The sequence below is a fragment of the Palaemon carinicauda genome, chromosome 18 (genome assembly GCF_036898095.1).
Source record: "Palaemon carinicauda isolate YSFRI2023 chromosome 18, ASM3689809v2, whole genome shotgun sequence".
Lineage (NCBI taxonomy): Eukaryota > Metazoa > Arthropoda > Malacostraca > Decapoda > Palaemonidae > Palaemon > Palaemon carinicauda.
In genome coordinates this window covers 53,862,290-53,887,127 of record NC_090742.1, presented here as the reverse complement: position 1 = coordinate 53,887,127, position 24,838 = coordinate 53,862,290, and the positions used below count along the sequence as shown (strand labels likewise).

General features: G+C 35.9%; 1 protein-coding gene across 14 annotated transcripts in view; it reads right to left on the bottom strand.

Annotated features, from left to right (window-relative positions):
• The window catches only part of KrT95D (phosphofurin acidic cluster sorting protein KrT95D), a 396,291-nt gene that overhangs the window by 223,954 nt on the left and 147,499 nt on the right, over positions 1–24,838 (bottom strand). For 6 of the 14 annotated variants that reach the window (XM_068392357.1, XM_068392366.1, XM_068392358.1 and 3 more), the window contains exons 5-9: positions 9,566–9,725; positions 8,806–8,946; positions 7,885–8,048; positions 7,371–7,473; positions 6,412–6,582 (exon numbers count right to left, since the gene is read on the bottom strand). In XM_068392357.1, coding sequence (XP_068248458.1) covers positions 6,412–6,582; positions 7,371–7,473; positions 7,885–8,048; positions 8,806–8,946; positions 9,566–9,725 — 739 coding nt within the window. The remainder of the gene's footprint in view (positions 1–6,411; positions 6,583–7,370; positions 7,474–7,884; positions 8,049–8,805; positions 8,947–9,565; positions 9,726–24,838) is intronic. The other 8 variants (XM_068392359.1, XM_068392369.1, XM_068392360.1 and 5 more) reach the window with 3 other exon arrangements.

Here is a 24,838-nt window from a genome sequence, read left to right as displayed (position 1 = left end):
GTTATGAAAAACAAAAATTACTTTAAAAATTGGTGATATGTTCCAACATGTAAACAAATCCTCGTCCTTTAATAGGAGACTTAAGCCAGCCATCCATGTACGAAACTGGGATGCTGATTTCTTAGCGATTGGCAGGAAGGGGTAAGTCTTTAACACGTATGAGGGCTATTGAAGCCAGTCCTGTGAAGACTGTCTTGTCCTGTAGTCTTTTCAGCATACTCTAGTGAAATGAGTGGCATGTCAACTTAGTCTGCTGCATGTGTACTGTATTGGGAAAGGTTGAAAGATGCCTCTTATATTACTTAGCACGCCTAGGATAAGATGTATCCCAATGCTTGTGTCGATATGCCTGTCGAAAATCTGAGAACTTTCAATGATCGGCTTGTTGCTTGGAACCCTAATGTTGCAATTGCCCATTTTTCAGTAAGTATAGACTTTCTCATTATTTTATCTTGCTATTATTTTTGGAGAGACAAGGGATAAAAGGTCTCAGAAGGCACCATCACTCATGCTTAAATAATTTCTATAATCCTCAGGGTTATATACCTTTATTTCCTTTTCTGCTGTAAAACTGTGTGATTAATCTTTTCTTTTACATATACTTCACACTTTTTCTTGCAAATTTCATACAGTATTTGCATTCATGAGTGCTATCATCATTAATGTATTGCACTTATCTTACTTTTTAATTGCGCCAGGATTTAAAGCAATAAAAAACAGACCACGGAATCATTATCCTTATATTCCACTCGGAGGGTTGACACTAATCTACAAGACTGACAAGAGCACACCCATTGCCATTCTGACATACGAATGATACATGTCCGTATTCATCTGCCCTTTTGAAATATGTGTGGAGAAAATCATCTACGTGTGTGAAGAATACCCAAGTGGACTGGAGTGCGCACTAGTCGCATACGTGTACAGCCAGCTTTATCCTTAGGAAGGAGGAAGTCCCTATATCCAAACTGCCTGGGTTACTTTTCCAGAAAATGACGAGGCAATTCAGTCCAGTATAGGAGTGAATGTGATGACTCCTGTCAACCTTCTAACAACCTGGTCATGATAATGAGGCAGGTGTTAGGCAAGGTCACTACTAGGGTCTGGTAGATAGTCAAGGAAAACCTATATCTGTGTACAGGATATGTTGTCTGAATGTACAGTATGATCATTTACAGCATGACAAATGAGATTACATACATTTGGCCACCCTCTCCCTTTTCTTGAGAATGGGGTAGATACTTCTGAAACAAAACTTATGTTAAGAAAAGTTGTTTGATCCTGTAGTTAATCTGCTAGATATTTAGCATTGAATCCAGCAAATAAAGGAGTGACTGCTCCCCAGGGAAGAGGAAGAAAGAAGAGGTAAAACAGGCCAGTTGATCTTGTCTATCATTCTAGACTTACGCTCTCTTACACAAGGTGTTTTTCGTCCCATGAAGGAGCTAGGTTTGCTACAAACTCTGTTGAGCAACTACCACAGTGACCAGTGGGTATGCTCCTGTAAATAATAAGTAGAGAGGGTCGTCTGTTGTTACCCGACTCGTCTTCAAGAATTGTGCCCCTGACATGTTCTTCATTAGAGCTGAGATAGATCCAATAAGTCTGACTTTGAGCACTTGAATCAGGGAAGCTCCCTTCATCTACAGTACTCGGCAGAGGAACACTTTTGAATGTCCCACAAAGCCAAAAACCTCTTATTCCTTCCGTTGCTGTAGGAAGAGTTTTAGTGTCCTCCAAGGATGGGAAGGCAAGACATACTCACTTCTTATAGGGAAGAGATGAAGAAGGGCTTGAAGTTGTAAATGGCTGGGTCCTAGGTCCTGACCATAAACATCTGAACCAAGGTGATGGCAATATTCTACCCTCCAGATTGTGACACAGGCAAAGCTAAGCTGAGCAGGTTTACTTGCAAAACCTACAAACTCGCTAAACATTCCCTATGGATTGAGCTCCCTAGAAGCTCCTCATGAGTCTAAATATTCTCACAAAAAGTCCAGACCTAAGACCTAGTTGAAAATTGTACCAAAGACTGAGCAGTATCCTTCACAGTCAAGATTGAGGAGTTTTCCTGACAAAGGAAGAGAGAAAAAAGCTGATCCAGATACCATTGGCATATGGTCGCTTTGGAGAGACCAGGGTCATGCTGATCCTTGATGTTGTCTACGTACTGCCAAGTCGATGGACAACATCGGTGGGAAAATAGGCGGAAAAGAGAAAGCATCTAGAATTCTAAGGGATGTTGAGAGGTGCCCTCAAACGCTGCCGACGGACTGGGCCTGGGGAACACTGGAAGTTTGGTGTTCACCTCAATGGCGAGCTGGTCGAGTAATGGTGAAGACCTGAAGTAAGAAGACTTTCTGCCAAGCAATAATGTAGGGATCACAATTGACCCTACACATTGAGTCCCTGTTGACAGACTGGTAACGTTTCAAAAACTACTGGGGAGCCGCCCGTGGAAACTAGCCTCTCTGTCAAATGAAAGAAATCTTGTCAACAACTTGCAAATAAGCACAAAGAACTTGGTAGTCTGGGGTCAAGTTAGGAATGTTCACTTCATGACTCTGTCAATCTGCAAAGAGACTAATCCTAACACTAGACACCAATACAGCCCAAACTACTGCAACACAGTGGGTAGTAAAAGGATAAACCCTTGGTCCACTCACCATATGAAGATAATCAGCCACAACATCGAAGGCTTTAGCAGCAGAAAAGCAAAGATTCTGGCAGCTACAACCAGATATCCTGGGCTTACAAAACACCCACCAAATGAACAAACAACCAACTATTCTGGGAATGCACCTAGCTATTGATATTGCTAGCCAAACTTATGGAAGTGCTATCTTTGTCAAAGACAAGTCACCAGTAATGAATACACCTAAAATTAAAAATGGCTTACTGAAATCCTTAAGATGGAGACAGAACACGTGAACATCATATCCATAAACAAAACTCGCAATGAACCATTTGAGTGTCTCCTTACCTTAGATGTTGTCTACTGACAGCCAAGTCAAATGGACAACATCGGTGGGAAAATAGGCGGAAAAGAGTAAGCGTCTAGAATTCTAAGGGATGTTGAGAAGCGGCCTCAAACGCTGACGACGGACTGGACCTGGGGAACACTGGAAGTTTGTTGTTCACCTGAATGGTGAGCTGTTTGAGTAATGGTAAAGACATGAAGTAAGATTTCTTTCTGCCAAGCAATAATGTAGGGATCACAATTGACCCTACACATTGAGTCCCTGTTGACAGACTGGTAACGTTTCAAAAACTACTGGGGAGCCGCCCGTGGAAACTAGCCTCTCTGTCAAATGAAAGAAATCTTGTCAACAACTTGCAAATATGCACAAAGAACTTGGTAGTCTGGGGTCAAGTTAGGAATGTTCACTTCATGACTGTCAATCTGCAAAGAGACTAATCCTAACACTAGACACCAATACAGCCCAAACTACTGCAACACAATGGGTAGTAAGAGGATAAACCCTTGGTCCACTCACCATATGAAGATAATCAGCCACAACATCGAAGGCTTTAGCAACAGCAAAGCAAAGATTCTGGCAGCTACAGCCAGATATCCTGGACTTATAAGAAACCCACCAAATGAACAAACAACCGCCTGTTCTGGGAATGCACCTAGCTATTGATAATACTAGCCAAACTTATGGAAGTGCTATCTTTGTCAAAGACAAGTCACCAGTAATGAGTACAGCTAAAATAAAAAATGGCCCTACTGAAATCCTTAAGGTGGAGACAGAACATGTGAACATCATATCCATAAACAAACCTCACAATGAACCATTTGAGTGACCCTTTAGCTTAAACATTCAAGAGAAATGAATTTAATCCTTGGGGACTTTAACAGCCTCAGTACAAATTGGTGATATGAGGAGGAGGATCCAAATAGAGAAAAGATAATTTCATGGGCTCTGAGCAATAACCTTGAACCACTATATGACCCAAAAGACCCCTCAGTGGCTTGATCCTGCAGTCGCCAGCTGGCATTGGTCTGGCAGTTTCTTCTCTTCTTCTGTGATGAATGTCCTCCTGGGTATCTTCTTCCAGAAAAGACTAGTTTCACCGCAGTTGAAGACTTGTTAAGTGATGTAACCTTCTGCAGCAACAAGCAAGGCAAATCATTCCACGTACTCCTTCATGGCTTTCACATCGGAACTCGCAGCTTCCCCATGCCTCACAACCGAGTGGATCCCAGTTCGCTTCTTAAAATCATCGAACCAGCCACGACTGGCTTCAAAGGTCTCCACTGCCGTTGATGTCTCCCCACTCTCAGCTGCTTCCCTTTGTTTCAAGTCTTCTTAGATTGAGCTGGCCTTCTCACAGATGATCGTCTTAGTCACGCTATTTCCTGCCAACTGTTTTTCTTTTATCCACAGCAACAGAAGCCTTTCCATCTGGTCATTTACATTGGTCCCTAGCTTTGACAGAATAGTTAGGCCTTTGGAAGGCTTTGTGTTATTAATAGCATCCTTCTGTTTGAGGATGGTACATATTGTCGATGTACTGTACTCCTATTGTAATGGCGGGCCAACTCAGTCAAGCTTCCATCACTCCTTTTTCAGTAATTTCACGCTTCACCTCTATCATCATCATGCGCTTTTTCCTATCACTACTGTTTCCACACAACTGCTTTGGACCCATCATTTATTAGGTTAATTGTCTATAAATAAACATTAAAAACACGTAAATAACGCAAACAATACGGGCGATACTCTGAGATGTGTTCAGTAGTTGGAGATCACAGGAAATGAACAAGAGATGCGAGCCTCGAGAGCAGCTCCGACGCGTTCGGCCCCCTAGTGTCAGCATCTGTAAGCGTACTTGTATCTCAAGTTTGTGCTCGTATATCTACGCAAAAATTTGCTCGCTGGCTTGCTCGTATCTCAGTTTGCTCGTATGTTGGGATGTTCGTATGCCAAGACATTACTATAGTACTGTCTGGCCAGTCAATGGATCCAATAACTCTCTAATGGCAGTATCTCAACATGTGACTGGTGCCCTGGCCAACCTACTATCTAATATCGTATTTACTATCTACTATCGTAAATATGATCAGACCATACTGCTTGGCTAGATCAGACACACATACACATACCATTCTCTGACTTTGAAGTTATCTCTTTCTTTCAATTCTGTCATGGCGTCACAACTTTTCTTCTACGCTGATTATTACCACTATAAGTCCCAGCTACCATACTGTGTCTATTTATACTAAAAACACAAAAATAATATAAATCAACCTATAAAATCCAGAACGAGGTTTTGTGAGAGGCAACTACTGCATGTTTAAACTGTATCTACAGTAACTACCTTTGTTTGAGTGGGTATATCTCACTGGTGATAAACACATTGACTGTTCAAGTTCAAGCAAGTTAAATATTATAGTTGTTTGATCTTCGAAAACTAGTTCAACGTAGCGCACAAAAAAATTCTCAACAACTTTGTTAAAACACAAATTTGTTCAAAATGTAATTAAAACTGATTTTAATATTTTCACAAACAAAATACTGTAACTCAAACTATCATGGACTAATAAATCTACTAAGACTTCAGTTTTGCAAAATTGTACCCAAGATAGGAGCATACATAAAAGACTCCTATTCAGTCAGTTAAAACTGTTGTATTATACCATCAGTGTGGATGAAATTAATATAAGAATCAAGAACTTTCCAAACTCCTTTCTTTTTTTTATACAAAATTATATAAAAAAAAAAAAATCCACATCTCTAAATCCCACGAAAGGAATGTGTTGTGTCACTAATACAGTATTCCTTATGCTAATGCAGTGTGTTGAATATATCTACATGGGACAAGATATCAAACTAGTCATAACATCAAAATCAGAAAAAAATCTTATGATCAAATTACACCACAATAACAATAGCTACTGTGCATAAAGTAAAATAAATATTGCCTAAGAGTGCAAAAATATAATGCTGTGACACTGATGTGAAACAAGAATATCTTTATAAAAGTGAAATTATCTTTCCTACAAGCCATGTCTATAATTTCTAAGTACAGTAATTATGTACATTACAGCACTTCTGAGGTACGATCAGAACATACAATACTTAAGCAAGTGAATTAATATACAAGTGATTGCAGCATCATGACTCAGATCATTAATATATATCTTAATCATTAGCAGTTGATTCATATATAAATATAGAGCACTATGATGAAACTGGAATTCACAAAACCAATTTGAAAAATAGTGTTCTTTTACAATATTTTATCAGCCATGCAGTATACTGTTAATCTATATGCATACCTACGGTGGCAGAAGAATGAATAAAAAATCAAATATAGTTCCTGAAAAAAAAAGAAAAATACAATAAGCCCATCCCTTATACAAAGTTAATACCTCCCTTGAATACTAATATTCTATACCCTAACCTAAATCAGTGAGACCTTCGTTAAGTAGAGATCGCGAAGACGAGAAGTAGGGCCGCAAAGAAGGTTTTGGAGTGGATGTTATGGAAATAGTATCGACTTCAGGGCCAGAGTCACTGAGATCTTCAAGTTCATCAAACAAGTCCTCAATCTCGGCTTCATCTACCTCTCCACCTGAAGAAAATAAGACCCTGACATTACATATTTATTGGTAAAGGAATTTTATAATAGTGTACTTGTAATATAAACTTGACGGTTTCTAGATGAAAATTATTTCATTAAAAAATGTGTGAAATCATATTTAAAGGTTATTCTGAAAAGTAAAAATCTAACAAATAAATACTAATACAGTACTACAGTATAGCATATAGAAATGCAATAATATACCATAAAACATGTAGAAACTAAAAAAATAACACTCATAATTAACCTTGTTTTGGTTTTATATAGATTCTTCATAGACTTGAACTCCTAAAAGGATTAAAATTCAAAGCAATGTCTAACTTTCTATAGCATGGTGGTTAATGGTACAAATGAATTAGGGTTTTATGTATGAAACCAAGCACTTTATCAATAAAATATAGTACTGTACAATGATAATTGACAAATAAGAAATCTATAGTCTCATCACACCAACTGAGTAGAGATTTACCTATTTTCAAAGGTGAAACAATACCAAGGTAACCACAATACAATGTAATATTAATAAACAGTAACTAACAGACTACCCTCATGGACCCTTACTTAAGGTGTCCATGTAACTGACAAAACTACTATGCTATAATCCCTACTTGAAAAAATTAATATTCTCCATATTTTACCATCATACATGTAAAATGTAAGCAGGATACAAGTACTTATTGAAAAGAAATACAACAGAAACCTTTTAGAATTTTCTGAATCATATTCACTGGTGAACGGAGAAAAAAACAATTGAACATCTGTAAATTTGACTTCCTTACCAGTTCGGGGATCCAATTCTTGGTCTTGGTCAAATGCTTGCAGGGCCTCAGGAACTTTAAATCTCTTGAGCAATGCAATGAACCTTTGCTTCAGGTTTCGTTGCTGATAACAAAGAAAAAATACAGTTAGACTGGAAGTAAAACACTTAAAACATTAAGTATAATGTGCAAATGAAATAACTTACTGTGTTTCATTAACACAAATATGATAGTATATCAGAAGAGAAAACTACTCATATTTGCCGATATTAGATTATGAATTTGGGACAGAAGGATAAACCTCACACGCCATTCACCACCTATGGGCAATAGGGGATAACTCCATTATTACAGTATGAAGGAAAACTTAAGAGCCTAAGATGGAAGAAAAGAAACGGGAACAAAGGTATAGTAATAGGCTATAAGGTGAGTGCAGCTAGGGGCCAAAAGCATATTGACTAGATCTTTAAATAATGCCTTTAGTGCACTACTTGAGGTGCACTGATGGCACTACCCACTTTTGGAGGAAACCTACCCGGGCATTTGGAGGTAAACTTTTTGAGCGGACATTTGACCTAAGGTGATGATGAGCTCTTCTAGAGCCATCATCTAGAATTGGTTCAGAGTCACTGCCCTCATCTTGTGAACTGTAGTCCTCATCTTCATCACTATACACTTCACCTAAATCCACTGGTCGATCTGGAAAGACCACGATAATGATAAAAAAACAAGAAGGGGAAAAACTTCATAATTTTTAGTGAACATAAAACTCAAGGAATTCTAAACAAAATGCAAAATATATTCTAAATTCAGATAATTTATAATTTTATCAACATGAAACTTAGTGCAAACAAAAACAATCTGACAAAATAGCTCATATGCTGGCATGAAGAAGCATCTCAAAGATTGTTTTGCTAACATTCTTTAAACTCAATGTAATACACAACATAGTAAATATCATGAAGAACAATTTATGAGGACTCTGATATCCACAAAAATGCCTCTTGTGTGAAGTAATATGGTTATGATTTCGATACAATATAAACTCTTTGCACAAATGTTTTAGAAATAGTCAAGAAAAGAAGGGGATTAAAATAATGAATTAATATAAAAAATGCTAAGGACACCCATGCAACAACAAAATATTTCAGAGCATAATCTAAAATAGCATCTAATCTAAGAAAATAAAGGACATTAAAAGCAATGCACTAAACCAACTGCAAAATCCACCTTGCTTATAACATGGGTAAATGCCTTTGGGAGACTAGTCCTGCATGATCAGAAATACAAAATACAGTATACAACTGCATTTGCTACATAATTTTACAGATTTAGGAAATATAAGCAGGTTTGAATGAAGGGTTCTTAATTAAGCACACCATACTTCTAAACACCAAAAACCCATAACAAAATAATTGTCAATATACTGAAGAATAAATATATTCATTTACGAGACCTGAAAGAAGACCTGGTATCCTTCCAACAGATGGGAAGCATAAGAGAGGATTACCCGAAGGAAGAGTAGGTGGAGGAGATGCCCCCTGCTGTAGTCCAGGGGATATTCCCCGAGACAGCAGCACCAGCAAAGGCGCCAAAGCTGCAGTACCATGCATTCAAAAGCCTTTTTACTTCTATTTTGATACTCATACATGGGAAATTTGTTTTAAAATCCATACTCTCTCAAAAATTTAGCTTAAAATCTGATAAATGCGATGAAATAGCATTGGTACTTTTACATCATAAAAAGAGGAAAAATTTCTACATGGGGTCACTACCATCCCAGATGTATATGAAAATACTACAACAATATGTATCTAATGAAAGGTTTGGTATGGAAATACTATATAGCAGCAAAAATATAAGTCCCAAAAAGCAATGAAGTAGGGGAAGGAAACATCACTTATTTAAAATTTCTAAACCACGTTGTTTGCTTAGACATGTAAGTAAGTAATCCCTGGATTTTACATGAATGTTGTACAAAAAAAGCTGTACTTTATATGTAATTATACCCATCATTCACAATAAGAAGCATAAGGTAAAGTATAACAAAAATAAATATTTTAACATCCACCTAAAAGCAGCTAAGTAATAAACAAATGTTGCTGATATCTCTGCAACTAAAGGCACAATTAAACCTAACAATTCAAGTGTTTTGATTTTCACATACAATAACGTTACCATGCAACATTTTCAGAAAGCAATCCAATCAAACTTACCAGGATTATCGGCCATGAAGGACTTGGCTCTCTCTGAGGGTTCATCAGTGTCAACAGGTTGGGATGAAAGGGATACCATAGTGACCATTGCTAAGGATGTCCCCTTTTCTTTCCCTTCACTGTAGAGCTCTAGCTCGCGGTCCACAGGACGTTGCAATACCTGCCCCAAAAATATGTCTCAGCTTCAGTTTCACATTTTATCTCCCTATAACTACCAGTGCATTACACTGTACTATACAGTACTGTACTATATTCATATAAGCATTTCTGGGAAAAAAAGGCATTAAAATTGTTAGGACAAGAAGTGCTTGAAAAAAAGCTACGTTCTGTATAGTGAAACTCCAACTATCATAAATGCATCCTCTGTATATTTTCATAAAATTTTGAACCCTTAATGATAATCAAACTAAATATAAGGCAAAATATCATCTTACTTTACACTAATTCCCCTTTCCTTCTTTTCATTTATTCTTCTAAATTACCTAACATTTCTAACTATTATTTGTTAGATTTACATTTTGCCTAATTTCAACAGGGTTCTAGATAGGTTGATTCCGGTTTTTTAATTCCGATTATTTGATTCCTAGTATTATGATTCCTGGTAGTTTGATTCCCAGGCGCCAATCATAATACACCACATTAACAAAGAAATAATGGTAAAATTTCAGGATCGATCACTGGGAAGTCTGTTTTATCGGTACTGTACAATAAATGGTCTAATTTTTCTTCTTAACACAAATGGTATTCATTTATTAATAATAATAATTTCAATACAAAAATAAATATGTAAAAGTTTTGTTCACTGACAATCAAATTTTGTACACAGACAAAATTGTTAAAATGTATTACAAAACAAAGGTAAAGGCTAGACTTTAATAATACAGTATAATATCCATGGAACTTCCCTCAAGAAATCAGTTTTACTTCTGTGAATCATACAGCAAAACTATTTTTCAATGGCTCATTTAAGTCCTTGTACTTTTGTTTATCTGGATTACCATGACCACCTTCAAACATCTACTGTATTTTAAAATGGGCAACAACAGCCCTCTTTTTTTTTTCAATGCTAAGATTAACTTTAAAACATTAGGAAGAACAGCTCAAACAACATTCTCCAGAGCACAGCGGTACCTTTCTTAATTGTTATTGGTGCGAGATTGATCTTGCAAAGTTCTCTAATGGATAATTTGACTTAAGCAGGAGACCTAGAATAGTTGGGTTCTGTCATTTTCACTTAATGATGCAATAGTTGATACAATACATGAATGCAAAGTTCTTTAGCTTGAAAGTGCAGTAGCCTTCATTTAGTTAAGGCCTCACAAATTTCTGTTTTTTTTTCACATGAACTGTAATGATGTTCAGCAATACGTTTCAGCACTTTGTGGTCCTTTTCTTCAGTTGAAGTATGCAGGCGTCCTTTGCAGCTTTTCAAATAATACCTCCAGTCAATTTATGACCCAACAGTATTTGTTCCAAGCTTTTTGTATATGTAATTTAAGTAGTCTACGATTTTTTCCCCTCCACGGGTACTTTAACTGAGAAGAGGCACAGTTAAAGACTGTCTGGTTATAATGTAAAGGGTTTTTTGGGAAAATTTCATTTCAAAATAATAAGAAAATCATTTGTAAACACCAACTAGCAATTAAACTTTAGGTGACAGACAAAAATAAGCCTATCCCTTTGAAGTTTGTTTTGTAAGTATATGGTCTAATGGCTTATTTACCCGAATAGGTATGTATGGTCAGTTGGTAAACAAACTTCCGGGAATCACCAATACTAGGAATCAGTTCACCGGGAATCACCAATACTAGGAATCAGTTCACCGGGAATCAAATAAACGGAAAAAAAACGAGAATCGACATACCTGTCACCTTTAAACAGATACAGTGGCTCTACATTGTCTCTTCCTCTACTTGTTTCCCTACCTTCTGTAGATTGCTCTCCTTAACTACAAGCCCTTAACCCTATCAGTATTTTAGATAATTCTCATCAAATCTTTTAATAGGAATGCCAGACAAGATGGATTTAGGATATAACCTAATTGCTTTGTTTTCTTACTAGAAGCTCAAAGCCCTCCAAAAATCAATCCCTTTTCATTTAGACTTTAACAAAATTAAATGTTTGGCAGGGGCAGCAAACAAGCACTATGGAGACAATCCTAGGTTTCATTGCCAGACAGGACCATCATGAATGGCTCCTGTAAAGTACTGTGTATCTTTCCCCATGAAAGGGCATATACCACAGGAACCAACTCATCTTTGAGCATAGGACCCATCATCTGCCAAAAATAATTTACTGTACAGAGACACCAAACTCAGAGTTGGCTTTGATTTAATTTTAACAGGGTTATATAGTATTTGTTGTCTGGCATAAATCATTAGCATCAAGTCATTGTTAGATATCTGTGCTGGTTTCTGAAATATTGAATAGTACCTCTTTAACAAGAAAATATCACTTCATCATTGATTGAGTTGCCAACCAACTTTAAACTGTACATCTTATTCAAATACAGTAAAACTGCTCAATGTTTTTATACTCGAATAAAAGAATTGCAGTACCTGTACTATAAATCTTTACTGCAGCTATCTATGCATTGTTTTTATTTCTTAGTTAATTAATAAGGTTGCACTTTCAAATTCTGTAACTGGTATCAGATGAATAGAATCTCAATTGTTATCAAAACTTTTTTATTTACACAGTGATTACCTTCACAGTGGCAGTTAGGTTACCAAAATTCTATTTTCCATTACCTAATCGAGAAGTTAAAGAGTTTTAATCAAAATGATTAAGCTGCGTGATGAATAAAAGTGAAGTTATTAAGAAGCAAAATTATAATTGTTACATTCCTGATTGTTTCAAAGAAGAAATCCCCTGGGCTAGATCTGCAATCCTACAAGCTAAAGTTCCTTATGTACAGGTACCATACAGCTCTCAGAATTTCAGGATCTTAAAATTGAGAGCTTTGGTGGTAAATCATTTTCAAGAACATGTTCTGTAAAGTCTTTTGCATTATTTTTTTTCTGTCCCAGGCACTTTATTTTTAAAGAAAAAATGGTTAATGAAATGGTGATTGTTAAAATAAGTAGAAAATGCCCAAAATATAATTTAGAATCCTCAGCCTTTAGATGAATGTAGTATGGAAATAAAACCAAATGAAGAAAAAAATGTCAAAAAGGGTATTGTTGATTCGTACAGGATGCGGAATACTAATGTCTGATGATGCTCCATAGTGTTTCTCTTGATGTTCAGCTTTATTACACATAACTTAGAAAACATCTAATGCTGCCATAAAGCCTGTTGTTCAGAAAGCCTCCTATATCTACAAAAATGGTAGTACAGTAATACAGTATTGTAGTACAAAATGATTCATATCTTTTGTTTGATCACTAGGGGAACGTTATTTCTATGACCTTCCACTAATGTACATACTGCTTCTCTCTCGAAGCTCAGCTTATATCGAAGTTTACCCCAAAACTTTATAAAAACTCTTTTCATTCTTTTCAATAGGCTTAGGCATCTAGTACAGTATTGAGACAATGTAGCACTAATGGAAATAACCAAGGTGTGAGTACACTGTACATGGTTTGTCTTTCAGTGTTTTTGTTAACTTATGCTTGATAAGTTGATGCTGTGTTTACCTTCCTCCATATTGTTAAGTTATAAAAGTGTTATATAGACTATTAGTGAATGAATATATAGTTTGCAATTTGGTTTTTGTGAAGGCCTTGGAGCATGTGATGCCCTTCTTACAATCTCCAATGCTGTACAGAAATCCCTTGATTGTGGTCTGGAAGTTCACATGATTGGCCTTGATTTTAGTGCTGCCTTTGACTATCTTAATCATGAGTCCCTTGTTTTAAAACTTAAACAATTGAGAGTGGGTTGGTCATTTCTTGGCCTCATTATTGAACTTTTTAAGTAAAAGATCACAAAGAGTTGTTGATGAGCGCCATAGTAAGTATAGGAATGTGATATTTGGTGTTCCTCAGGGTAGTGTTCTTGGCCCATTACTTTTCATACTATATACACATGACATGTGGTTTGGCATAGAAAATGTAGAAATTGTTTATAGGTTTCTTTTTCCTTCTGTAAGGGATCCTTGGTTATTTCATTTAAATAGCAAACTATTGTAAATGGTCATTTCCATGTAGTTTTAGTTAATTTTTCTTGCTTTCGAATACGCATGTTAACGAGAATGAACTTAGTTTTTGTAATCATAATTAGCTTCAATATATTCGCTACATTACCTTTTTTGTTATTAATGATACGTTTCCCTTATATTTTAAACTAATGAGTGAAGCTATCATAACTTGGGTAATTTGTTTGGCGAAGTATTTGGAGCTAGTCGTCTGTCATTCGTCCGAACGAATGACAGAAGACCCCATATATTGCCTCTGGAATGGGGTGAAGTATTCCAGTTCTGAAAATGCTGTTCTATGAAAACTTAGTGGGCCTTCAAGGAATCAGTTCTGAAGATACTGCTCTACAAGCGAGTTGAAAAGTGAGACACAAACCAATGAAGTACTGTTTCGAAGAACAAGGATAGCTGTATCCGTTAAGTGAAAGAAAGTGGGTAAGTTCTGAATATTTTACCTTATATAGTTACCTTGTTTTTTGATAGCTATGTCCTTTGCTTAACATTTGTTTGTGTCTTTGGTTAAGTGCATGGCACGTTAAATTGCCATAAAAATAAGCTTGTTGCATATACATATGATACTAATCTCTTTGCATCAATTCCATCTCCTGAATGTAGATCTGGGGATGCTGAATCACTTAATAGAGATATAAATAAAATTAGTGTATGGTACAAATTATGGGGCATGAAACTGAATTCTAACAAAACTCAAAGTATGACTGTAAGTAAGTCAAGGACAGGGGCTCCTCAGCATCCGGATCTCAGCATTGATAATGTTTCCTTAACTCTGTATGTATTTCAAAATTTTAGGTGTGATTCTCGACAGCAAATTTACTTTTGAGAAACACATTTGGTCTGTGTCTTTTCAAGTGATCAAAAACATTGTCTTATTGAGAAAGTCTTTTAAGATATTTGGTGATCAATCTACACTATTCTGAAAAAAAGTCTTCTAATTCTTTCATTCTACCTTGTTTTGAGTATTTTTCTCCTGTCTGGTCTTCAGGTAATGATTCCCACTTAACTTCTTGAACAGGAACTTACGGTCGACTAAATTTCTATTTCATGATCTGGATATTAATCTCTGCACGGTTGTTCAATTAGTTCATCATGCATGTTGCGTAAGATTTTTCACAATTCTGACCATCCTTTACATTCAGATTTTCCTATACAGTTCCATCCTGTTTGTAATACTAGGCAGGCAGTTAACTCTAATAGTCCTGCCTTCTCCATTATGAGGCTCAATACTATACTGTATTCAAGAAGTTCTATTCCAGCTGTGACCAAGTTGTGGAATGATCTTCCTAATCGGGTAGTTAAATCAGTCAACTTCAAAAGTTCAAACTTGTAGCTATGTTTTTATGTTGAACAGGCAGACATATGTCTTTTTATAGCTTATATATGAAATATCTGTTTTAATGTTGTTACTGTTTTTAAAATATTTCAGTTTAAATGTTCATTAATTTACATTTTCCTTATTTCCTTTAGTTGCTGGGCTATTTTCCCTGTTGATGCCCTTGAGGTTATAGCACCTTGCTTTTCAAACTAAGATTGTAGCTTAGCTAGTAATAATAATAATAATAATAATAATAATAATAATAATAATAATAATAATAATAATAATAATGTATTCTCCTGGATTTGTTATTAATTACTGTGTAGATTGTTCAAGAGAGTTACTTTCGGGCGATAATAATCATTATTCTCATTATGTAATATGTCAAGGGCAATATTGGAATTTGCATAATAAGTGTGAGGAATCAGAACCCTTACTGTTCCTCTTATGGTAAAGTGAGATGAAAAAGTTACTGACCAAATCAAAAGTTCAACATACACAAGGATAATAACTTTTAGTTCAATGAGAAATCCTGAGAAGACTAGGCTTGTTGATTACACTTGGACTGCTGAGGATAATGTCACTAGACTCATTAACACACTTTTGGGTTTTGAGAGTCATGAATTTCATAAGCTCCGGCCATTGATGGCTTCTCTTATTTAATCTATAAAGGTCAGTGAGACTTCAGGCACAGGCAAAGATTTGAGCCTAACCTACCCAATTTGAATCCTAGCCTAACTCCTCAAATTTTGCCTAATGTTCTAGTGCATTGGTTGTTAAAGGTTCTAATGCTGCACAGTACATCAGTTGTTAAGGGTTCTGATGCTGCACAATGCATGACAAAGTCGATCCCCTCTCTAGGAGCCTCATACTCTTGAATTACTTCAGGTCTTTCTACCTCAAAATCCTTGCAAGTCATCAATCTGGTCAGATCATTTACACCACTAGATTCCCAGGCAGAAGACCGAACTGCTGGCCTAGATCCTAATATCCCTCCACTAGCTGAAGTAAACGCTTGTTAGTAACCAATAGTTTCATATACTGTACATGTATCAATGGCATGACATATTGTATGGTTCCTACAGAACAGTATACCTTTTCAGTATTAGCTAAATTCTTTAAAGTGTCACCAAAAGCTAATAGGTTGCATCATACTTTTCCAGTGGAATAAAGTAACAGATTTATCTAAATCTTAAGTTTCTGCTTGTTTCATTTGACAATACTATTGAAATGGTAAACTGGATTCTTATATCCCTCCACTAAGTGAAGTAAGGGTTCATGACCAACCACTTTAATATTTACTGGGTGAAATATTGTATACAGTAGTTCCTGTAGAAAAGGAAATATCAATTAAGATCATTCTTTTAATGTTTCCAAAAAGGATGAACTTTTGAATCATTTAAAACGCAGCGAGTCAGTTTTATGTTGGCTTCTTTTTATCTTGTGTTGGGGAGAGTACAATGATTTGAACAACCATTGTGAGGAGTGCAAATGCCTCACTGTTACTCTTCTGGAAAAGTATGTTTCAATAGTTACTAACCAAATTAAAAGTTTAAAGTGCAAAAGGAAATATGTTTTTAGTTCAGGGGGGAAATCCAAAGAAGGCTATAGAAGGGATGATGAAGATTTTAACACACCAGTACAGCTCTCTAATAAAGTAATTAACCAGCAAAGTTTTGATACTGATGAACTTCAAATGCTCTTAACTTATATAGCTTCTTTTATTAAATATTTGAAGGTCAGTAAGTCTTCACTTAAAGGCAGTAATTCTAATCTTACCTGTCAGTTAACCCTATCTAGACTTCCCAAGTTCAGTCTGGTGGTAATAGTGTTCCATTAAGTAAGAGTTTTGATGGTTCACTGTGCCGTACTAATTCAAGATCTCACATAAGCTCGAATTATTCATTTACTTTAGACCCTTCTCCTGATAAACCCTTGCATTCTAGCAATCCTATTCGCACTTTCAGACAACTAGATTTTGAGGCAAAAGGCAGAGTCTGTAGTCTCGATACCAATATATCACCACTAACTAAAATAAGGGCTCTCAAGTAACATCATATTTCACATGTGGATGGCATAGCATATCGTATACTTCCCTTAGTGCTTAATGTTGCTGACAAAATTTCAGCTTAGGTTGATCGGCTGCATCAAGTTTCATTCGCTTGCATGTTTGGCCACTAGCTTATCACAGGTTTAGTTAAGCGAGGTAAGTGTAAGAGGTAGTATGTTTACTGCCAAAATGAGTTCCTTGACAATAAATGTGCAACAGCTCCTGTACTAGTTATAAATAAATGGGAAAGCCAGTAATCAATGTCTCAGTTTAAACTTCTGTAAAGATGAAGATGAAGAAAACACAGAAGACACCGAATGTTATAAAATATCTACCTTTCCAACCTTATGTAACATTATGGGTGAAAAATACTCTAATAAGTTGCTTAAGGTAGGTTCTAATGCTACTTTTTTTTTTATTCCTTATTTATACCCCTCAGTTTTCTCCATTTGTTTTGGCAATAATCATTTTACTGTTATCTCATTTATTATTATTATTATTACTAGCTAAGCTACAACCCTAGTGCTCCAACAGGGAAAATAGCCCAGTGAGGAAAGGAAATAAGGAAATAAATAAACACTATAAGAAGTACAGTAATGAAAATTAAAATAAAATATCTTTAAAACATTAATACAGATATTTGATATATAAACTATAAAAGGACTTATGTAAGCCTGTTCAACATAAAAACATTTGCTGCGAGTTTGTACCTTTGAAGTTCCACTGATTCAACTACCAGATTTGGTCACAGCTGGAATAAAACTTCTAGAGTCCTGTGTAGTATTGAGCCTCATGATGGAGAAGGCCTGACAATTAGAATTAACTGCATACCTAGTATTACGAACAGGATGGAACTGTCCGGGAAGATCAGAATGTAAAGCATGGTCAGAATTATAGAAAATCTTATGCAACGTGCATAATGAACTAATTGAATGACGGGGCCAGAGATTAATATCTAGATCAGGAATTAGAAATTTAATAGACTGTAAGTTTCTGTCCCAGAAATTAAGATGAGAATCAGCAGCTGAAGACCAGAAAGGAGAACAATACTCAAAATAAGGTAAAATGAAAGAATTAAAACACTTCTTCAGAATACATTGATCACCAAAAATCTTGAAAGACTTTCTCAGTAAGACAATTTTTTGTCCAATTGAAAAAGACACAGACCTAATGTGTTTCTCAAAACAAATATACTTTGAGTTTTTAGGATTCAACTTCATACCCCATAATTTGCACCATGCATTAATTTTAGCTAGATCTCTATTAAGAGATTCAGCAACCCCAGATCTACATTCAGGAGATGGAATTGATGCAAAGAGAGTAGTATCACCTGTATATGCAACAAGCATGTTTTCTAGACCAAACTACATGTCATGTGTATATAGTATGAAAAGTAATAGGCCAAGAACACTACCCTGAGGAACACCAGATATCACATTCCTATACTCACTATGGTGACCACCAACAACAACTCTTTGCGATCTATTACTTAAAAATTCAATAATGATGCTAAGAAACGACCCACCCACTCCCAAATGTTTGAGTTTAAAAACAAGGGCCTCATGATTAACACAGTCAAAGGCAGCACTAAAATCAAGGCCAATCATACGAACTTCGTGACCACAATCAAGGGATTTCTTTACAGCATTGGAGATTTTAGTCTTTAAATACTTCTAACCTTAAATATCTTTTGACTTGTATAAGATTATTCAGTTACATAATCTTGTTCTAGATTCGAAGTTTAATTTTCTACCATGAGCCCATTATTACTGCTAATAATAGGAAATATTTAAATGCAGGGTTTGCTAGCTGGTTTATCAAATTAATGCTGTTTGTGGGTAATAAAACAGTTAGTATTCTTGAAATACTTTCCTTTGGGATTCTTTTTAGTGTTATGGAAAAGAAATTTGCAAGCTATCATGATTTGAAATAAGTTTCGGATTATATGACCAGTTTTGATCAAACTATTTCCGAGGTGGCTTCCAAGGGTCTATTAGCCTTTGTCTGTTTTGTGATTAAGAAGAGAGAACAGGTGTCTCTCAATAGCGGGGACAGTCTCTGAGAAGCAAAAAATTTCATGAATTTCTTCCCCTATTTGGGTACTTGTTTTAGGTGTATAAAATTGATAAAGTAGTTGCACAGATCGATACCAGAATTCAAACTGATGCTTTAGGGTATTTTTCTGGGTATACCCACTTTTCCGCCGCTAGCAATAAACTGCAACCTCCTTAGAAGTGTCGCTATGGAGTTCCCTTTGTACCAGTGATAGAACATTACAATTTCTCTTTAATAGGAAGTGTTGCCAACTTGACTCAAAGATCCTAGTAGAGAATAGTTTGATGGTTTTTCACAGAGAATTCTAATTAGAGGAAGATTTTCCTTTTTCTATTGCATTTGTTAAGCCTTCATCCTAATCAGAAAGTTACCATATTTCTCTACCCTCAAATCCTCTCTTTTCTAAGCAATCAGATCCATATCTGAGTTATCTTACCATATATCAAAGGCTCCGAATTTTCAACGAGAAATTGTGAACTTTCTATAGAAATATGTGATAGAAGATGTCTTAAACCCTGCCCCGGGGTTTTAAAACAGGTTATTCCTAGTATCCAAACCTTGAGGGATTGGTCACCCAGTTCTCGATGTCTCAGCCCTCAGAAAGTTTTCAGTTCAAACAAAGTTCTTGATGGAAACTCTCTTGATAGTTCTAAGAATGATACAGGAAAAGAAAGATTGGACGCTTTCAAGAGACGTCTAAGATACATATTTCCACATTTCAATTTATCTCAATTCAAGGAAATACCTTCATTTCATCAACAGGTCATGTTTATCAATTATTATTATTATTATTATTATTATTATTATTATTATTATTATCATTATTATTATCATTATTAATGGCTAAGGTAGAACCCTAGTTGGAAAAGCAGAATGCTATAAGCCCAAGGGCTCTAACAGGGAATATAGCCCAGTGAGGAAAGGAGACAAGGAAAAATAAAATATTTTAAAAATAGTAACATTAAAATAAATATCTCCTTTATAAACTATAAAAACTTTAACAAAACAAGAGGAAGAGAAATAAGATAGAATAGTGTGCCTGAGTGTACCCCCAAGCAAGAGAATTCTGACCCAAGACAATGGAAGACCATGGTACGGAAGCTATGGCATTACCCAAGACTGGAGAACAATGGTTTGATTTTGGAGTGCCCTTCTCCTAGAAAAGCTGCTTTCCATAACTAAAGAGTCCCTTCTATCCATAACAACAGGAAAGTGGCTAATGAACAATTACAGTGTAGTAACCCCTTGGGTGAAGAAGAATTGTTTGGTAATCTCAGTGTTGTCAAGTGTATGAGGACAGAGGAGAATATATAAAGAATTTACAAGCCGGCGTTTCAATTTTGGGACCAACCCTCAGGTGGCCTATAGCTTGATATAGTTAAGAATTCTGGGGCTAAAAGTTCTTTTATATCTGAACTAATGATCTCTGTGAATCTCCCCTGATGTTCACATTGCTTCTTCCCCGAAATCCCGGTTTAAACGACAATTACCCGTAAAATTAAAATTTTTTTCCCATTTTCCTTTGCTTAAATAAATACATGCCCTTAACAAAAGGAATGGAACTTTCTAATGGTAAGTGGTAACAAAGACAGGATTACTGTCCCAGGTACAGGTAGTCTTTGTTTTCAGTTATCTACATTGACCAACCATGAACACACTCTTCAGATTGTTTACACAATGTGCTTTTAGATGTCTTCCTCTGGTTTAGTTAGCAATTACTGCCTGGAATGTACATGGGAATTATTTCTGGGAGATCATAATCCATATTCCCTCGTGTATTGTGGCGGGGGAAATACTGTGAATTAGGTAATCATTATGAAGACTGTTTAATTCTCGATTCCTATCATGGAAAAGTATGTTTCAATGGTTGCTGATCAAGTTAACAGTTCTAACGCAAAGAGAAAAAAAAAACTTGCTGTTAATTCAGGGGAGAGGGCGGTGAAGACTAGGCTAGTTGATTATAGTGGGAATGGCGACTATACTAATATACCTCCACCTTTAGACAACACACAAGTTCAGCCTTCTTTTGATAGTGATGAGCTTCAAAGGATCCATAAATAACTTGCTTCTTTTGTTAAACTTCAGAAGGCCAGTCAATCCTCCCTTAGTTAATGGTAATTCTAGTCCTTCACAACCTGTTTCCAAACTAAACCCCAGCACCAAGGTTATTCTAATATTAATAGTGTTTTATTCAGTAAGTATTTTGAAAGTATGCTGCACTCCACAGATTCAAAAGACTCATACAGAGCCTCAACATTGTTACATATTTTAGGTCCTTCTGCTGCTAAACACTTACAAACCCATAATTCTAGACACTCTACGATTAAGCTAAATTGTGAGACAGAAGACCCGAGTGGGTTGTCTTGATCCTAATAACCATCTCCTCACTAAAGTAAGTGCTTCTAATCAAGCCATATCACTCATGTTGATGGCATGGTATATCATATGATTCCCTTAAACTCTGAAAAGATGAACGAAGTTTCAAGTAAAATGGATCATTTTCTTCATGTTCCAGACGACATTGTCCATTGTTCATGTGCAAGCTTAGCCACTAGATCATCTCACAATAATGTTACTAGGGTCCATGCATCCACTACTACACCCAAAACTAAAAAGAGTCTGAGCTCTCCTACACCTACCCCTTTATTGCTGAGAAATACCCTAATAAACTGATAAAGATAAGTTCGGAAGTCTCTTATTCTACCAAATAAAGAAAAGGGCTCCTTCCAAGACAGTCTAAGCATCTCAACTCTCCAACTTCATTATGGATAGATAAAAAAAATGTTGTCTCGGATACAGAAAATGACTGGAGATTCAGGTTCATGTTTAGTGCTTAGACCCCCTTTAACACCGAGACATGCTAGCTTGTACAAGACTAATCAGTTACCTGACTTCACCTTGGATGGAAATTTACTAAATAGTCTTGATCCAATCATAGTGCATCATAAAATAAAATATCTTAAATTCAGGTTATGTATGCTGGTTAACTGAAAAGATATTTTTTTAAGTACTCATCTAGGGACTTTAAATCACTTTCCTTTGAAGACTATTACAGGGGTTGTTTCTAATCTCATACAAGAGAAATTTGATGGTCATTAGGATTTAGGTGTAATTTTAGATTATCTGAATTGCATTGATAAAACTGTGTTAGATGGGACCAATGAAGCATTATCAGCCTTTGTGTGTTTTGTGATTAAGCGAAAAGAATAGCTATACAATATACAACCAAGGTATGTTGAGTCTAGGAGGAACAAAAACGAAAATTAATTTCTACTTCTATTTTGGAACCTGTTATTATTATTACTATTATTACTATCCCAGCTACAAACCAAGTTAGAAAAGCAAGATGCTATAAGCACAAGGGCTCCCACAGAGTAAAATAGCCCAGTGAGGAAAAGAAATAAGGAAATAAATAAACAATATGAGAAAAAATTAGCGTAAAATATTTTAAAAACAGTAAGATCAAAACATATATGTCATATAGAAACTATAAAAAGACTCATGTCAGTCTGTTCAACATAAAAATATTTTCTGCAAGTTTGAACTCTTGAAGTTCTACTGATTCAATTGCCTGATTGGGAAGATAATTCCACAACTGGGTCACAGCTGAAATAAAACTTCTAGAATACTGTGTAGTATTGAGCCTCATGATGGAGAAGCCCTGGCAATCAGAATTAACTGCATGTCTGGTATTACAAACAGGATGGAATGTCCAGGATGATCTGAATGTAAAGAATGGTCAGAATTATGAAAAATCTTATGCAACATGCATAATGAACTAATTGAACGATAGTGCCAAAGATTAATATCTAGATCAGGAATAAGAAATTTAATAGGCCGTAAGTTCCTGTCCAACAAATTAAGATGAGAATCAGCAGCTTAAGACCAGACAGGAGAACAATACTCGAAACAAGGTAGAATGAAATTAAAACACATCAAGAAGAAAACAGATCTCAAGCCAATGTCCTGAAGTTGGTTTCTAGAAACACCCAACCTTCCAACTACAGGTCAGTTTTCTCAAGCGCAGACAGGCTAACAGGAGGCCCTTTCGTTCAAGAGATAGCCCAACAGAATGTTGTCACAGTTGACGTTCCAGAAGGATTGCCAACTGAACTCAAAACCTTATTGTAGAACAGTATGACACTCCTTTCCAGCAAATTTCATTGAGAGGAAGACTGTCCCACTTCTTCCACGTTTGGGAAAGACTACACCCCAACCCATGGGTATTGGCTGAGGTCAGGGTAGGCTACCAAATACCACTAGCTGACAACCAGCCTTTATATATATACATATATATATATATACATATATATATATAAATATATATATATATATATATATATATATATATATATATATATAAAACTGGTTCTATATCAAAGCTATTTTATCAAAATAGCAAAAGCTCAGTTATGCAACTAGATATTGTAAAAATTCCAGAGAAAGATGTGATAGAAGAGATCATAAAACCTTACCCAGGGTTCTACAACAGGCTAATGTATTCCTAGTCCCCAAAAGTTCAGGAGAGTGATCAGATCTAGATATCTCACCATTCAACAAGTTTACCGTGCTTACAAAGTTTTCCATGGAAACACTCAATGGTTATGGGAGCGATCAAACAAAAAGATCGGATGTTCTTGATAGACCTCTCAGATGCATATTTTCACATTCAGATTCATCTTAATTCACTTTGTCAATGGATTAAGAATGCTTATGTTTCAGGCTTAGGGTGGATCCACAGGTGATCACCATAATGATGAAACCTATCTCAAAATGGTTAAGGTTTTTTCGTCTACGAGTTATTTTGTACCTGGATGACTGGCTAATTTTATGCAATTCATTGAAATGGATTCGAGTTCATGAAGTTTGGTTACTCAGATCAGAAGATTCTATATTTAGGAATGACAAAAGCCCCTTTTGACTTTTTTTTTTTTTTTTTTTTTGTCGAAGAAGAGGATCAAGTCCTTTCCTTCTGTTACAAAGATTCAAAACATCAAAACACATGTCAGTGTGAATATGGATGAGGCTTCTAGAAACCATGGCCTCCTTACATAAATTCATCCATCTGGGACGTCTTTCTCCAAGTCACACTGGAGAAAGGCTGATCTATACGCTGTAACTATCTCATCAATGGTAAATCAGCTTCCCTGGCTGAGTTAGTGGGATAATCATGGTCGCTTGTCCCAAGGACTCTCTTCAGGGTTAAAAATCCCAGACTTATCCCTACAGATGTATCACAAGAAGGGTGGTGTCCAAGGAAATGGACAAACAAAGCTACACATCAATTGCCTAGAGTAACTAGCAACATCTAAGATTCTTCAAGATCAGAAACCATTAGTGGTAGAGAAGGTGTTTTCGAACAATACAACGCCAATAGCCTATATCATGAACCAAGGTGGTATCAAATTGCAAACGAATTGTTATCATTTACAAGTCTGAGAGGAATCACACCACTTCTGCAGTTCATTCTCGGGAAATCTAATGTAATGACAAACCAGTAATCTAGACCAGGTTAGTAAACCTCAACCTGGTTGCATTGATTGTATTTAAATTTCTCTCTCTTTCCTTCCTAGTGCCCCACCTTTACGGTGTGAGAATCAGCAATATAAACATCAGGGGAGATTCATATAACTAAACAGAATTTTATTTAAAAAAAATCCTTATTTCTATACTCACCTGATGTTCATATACAGTACATAC